This window comes from Dipteris shenzhenensis, chromosome 2, assembly GCF_047967505.1.
Source record: "Dipteris shenzhenensis isolate YYH24624 ecotype China chromosome 2, Dip_SZ_1.0, whole genome shotgun sequence".
In the NCBI taxonomy this organism is placed as follows: domain Eukaryota; kingdom Viridiplantae; phylum Streptophyta; class Polypodiopsida; order Gleicheniales; family Dipteridaceae; genus Dipteris; species Dipteris shenzhenensis.
In genome coordinates this window covers 26017435-26019065 of record NC_141597.1, presented here as the reverse complement: position 1 = coordinate 26019065, position 1631 = coordinate 26017435, and the positions used below count along the sequence as shown (strand labels likewise).

General features: G+C 41.0%; 1 protein-coding gene across 1 annotated transcript; it reads right to left on the bottom strand.

Moving 5' to 3' along the window:
- Positions 1 to 751: 751 nt before the first annotated feature.
- On the bottom strand, positions 752 to 1285 carry LOC147904547 (dirigent protein 11-like). The gene has a single exon (XM_087391671.1). The coding sequence runs from the start codon at positions 1283 to 1285 to the stop codon at positions 752 to 754; it is 534 nt and encodes a 177-aa protein (XP_087247797.1).
- Positions 1286 to 1631: the final 346 nt, after the last annotated feature.

The window sequence follows — 1631 nt, the reverse complement described above, 5'->3', positions numbered from 1 at the left end:
ACCTGAGAAAATGGCTTGAAATTTTGGTATTAAAGTGACCTTAAAACTTTAAGTAGAACTCAAAGTAATAGGTGCAAGTTCCAATTCATAATAATTCCAAGTTTTCCTCAACATATAAGCAATTATGGTAGATAATAAATATTTATTCTTTTGAATAATTCTAGGAATTGACTAAGTTAAGAGCACATTTTAGCACATTTTTATGTCCTTGTACCAAACTAATGTTATAGAATTATTAGAGTCACATTATAAGTCAAATAAAACCTAGTAATATCTCTAGCTATTATGAGTAATCTATCTACATAAAGAAAACATGAAAAGGTGACTTAATAAAGCCTTAACACTTATAAGAAAACACGAAAAGGTGACTTAATAAAGCCTTAACACTTGAGAAGTTGTAGGAAAAACCTTCAAGGTGGAAAGTTGTCAACGTCAACGAAACGAAAACTTCTAGATTTGTCGATATGTGAGCTGTAGGGTACATGTTTTTATTTTGTACAAAATTATAGAAAATCTCTCTCTCTCTCTCTCTCTCTCACACACACGCGCGCGCGCACACACACATTTGATGAGAGGGTTAGAACACCAAATTGTAGACGCAGTGAATAGAAAGCGTAACAGCGCACTTTTATTCATATCAAGCATCCTTCCGCATTTGCACTATCGCGGGGATGAGATGGTTAAGCCATATGCCGAGCGAAGATGTGGGTGGGGTGACCTCTTCCTCTAAAACGCTGGAACACAGTCGAGCTTACAGATACACAAGCTTGATAGTAAACTGGAGGATTGCGTTGACGCCATCGGTCTTAACAGTCTCTATTCTTGCCGTCCCACGGACGAGTTCGAAATCCTTAGTGCCGCCCACCACTGGTACAAATCGTTCGGATTCTGAGAAGGGGTCTTGACCGAAGATGGAGAGAGTGCTTCCATTGTGACTACCACTAGTATATCTTACGGTAAAGGCGAACAGGAAGCTGAGGGGTTCTCCATCAAGGGCGTCCGCGATGTAATAACCGCGGGCACGACCGAGCTCCTTAGAATGAAAATTGGGGCTTGCAGTGATTTTGTCGTCAATGACTATTACTGTGCCGAATAACGAACCATTTGCGCCGGCAGGACCTGCAACGGGTGTGGCGGTGGGCAGGGAGTAATTTGTGGGGGTGAGGATGTCATGGAAATAGAATTTCAAACTTTTGGGCTTCGTGGAAGTGATGGAGGGGATGGAAGAGCAGGCGAGGACGAGGAAGAAGACGATGGCTACTGCAGCGTGAGATATCGCAGCCATGGTTGCCACTGATGAGAAGGTACAAAGTGATTTGAGAATGCGACCAGCTGGGCTATTTCATGGGATGAAATCGTGAGAATCCGACGAATTCATAGGATTGTATTTGCCGCCATGCATGCAAAGGTTCATGCATGGCAAAGGTTCGAGTGAATGGAGTTAATTGGCTATTGTTACAATGCTGCCACAGAGCATTGCAATCCATTATCACCTAGAATTCAACCGTGCACTCTAGCAAATTTGAATAAATATTTACAAACCAATAGTATAGACATAAACATTGTACTAGCCTCAAATGTTCCCATACTTATAATGATGTTGATATAAATATTTATAAAATAATAGCATA

Bases quoted from the DNA above. Each gene is read 5' to 3' on its own strand.
- LOC147904547 (XM_087391671.1), bottom strand. From the start codon at position 1,285: ATGGCTGCGATATCTCACGCTGCAGTAGCCATCGTCTTCTTCCTCGTC.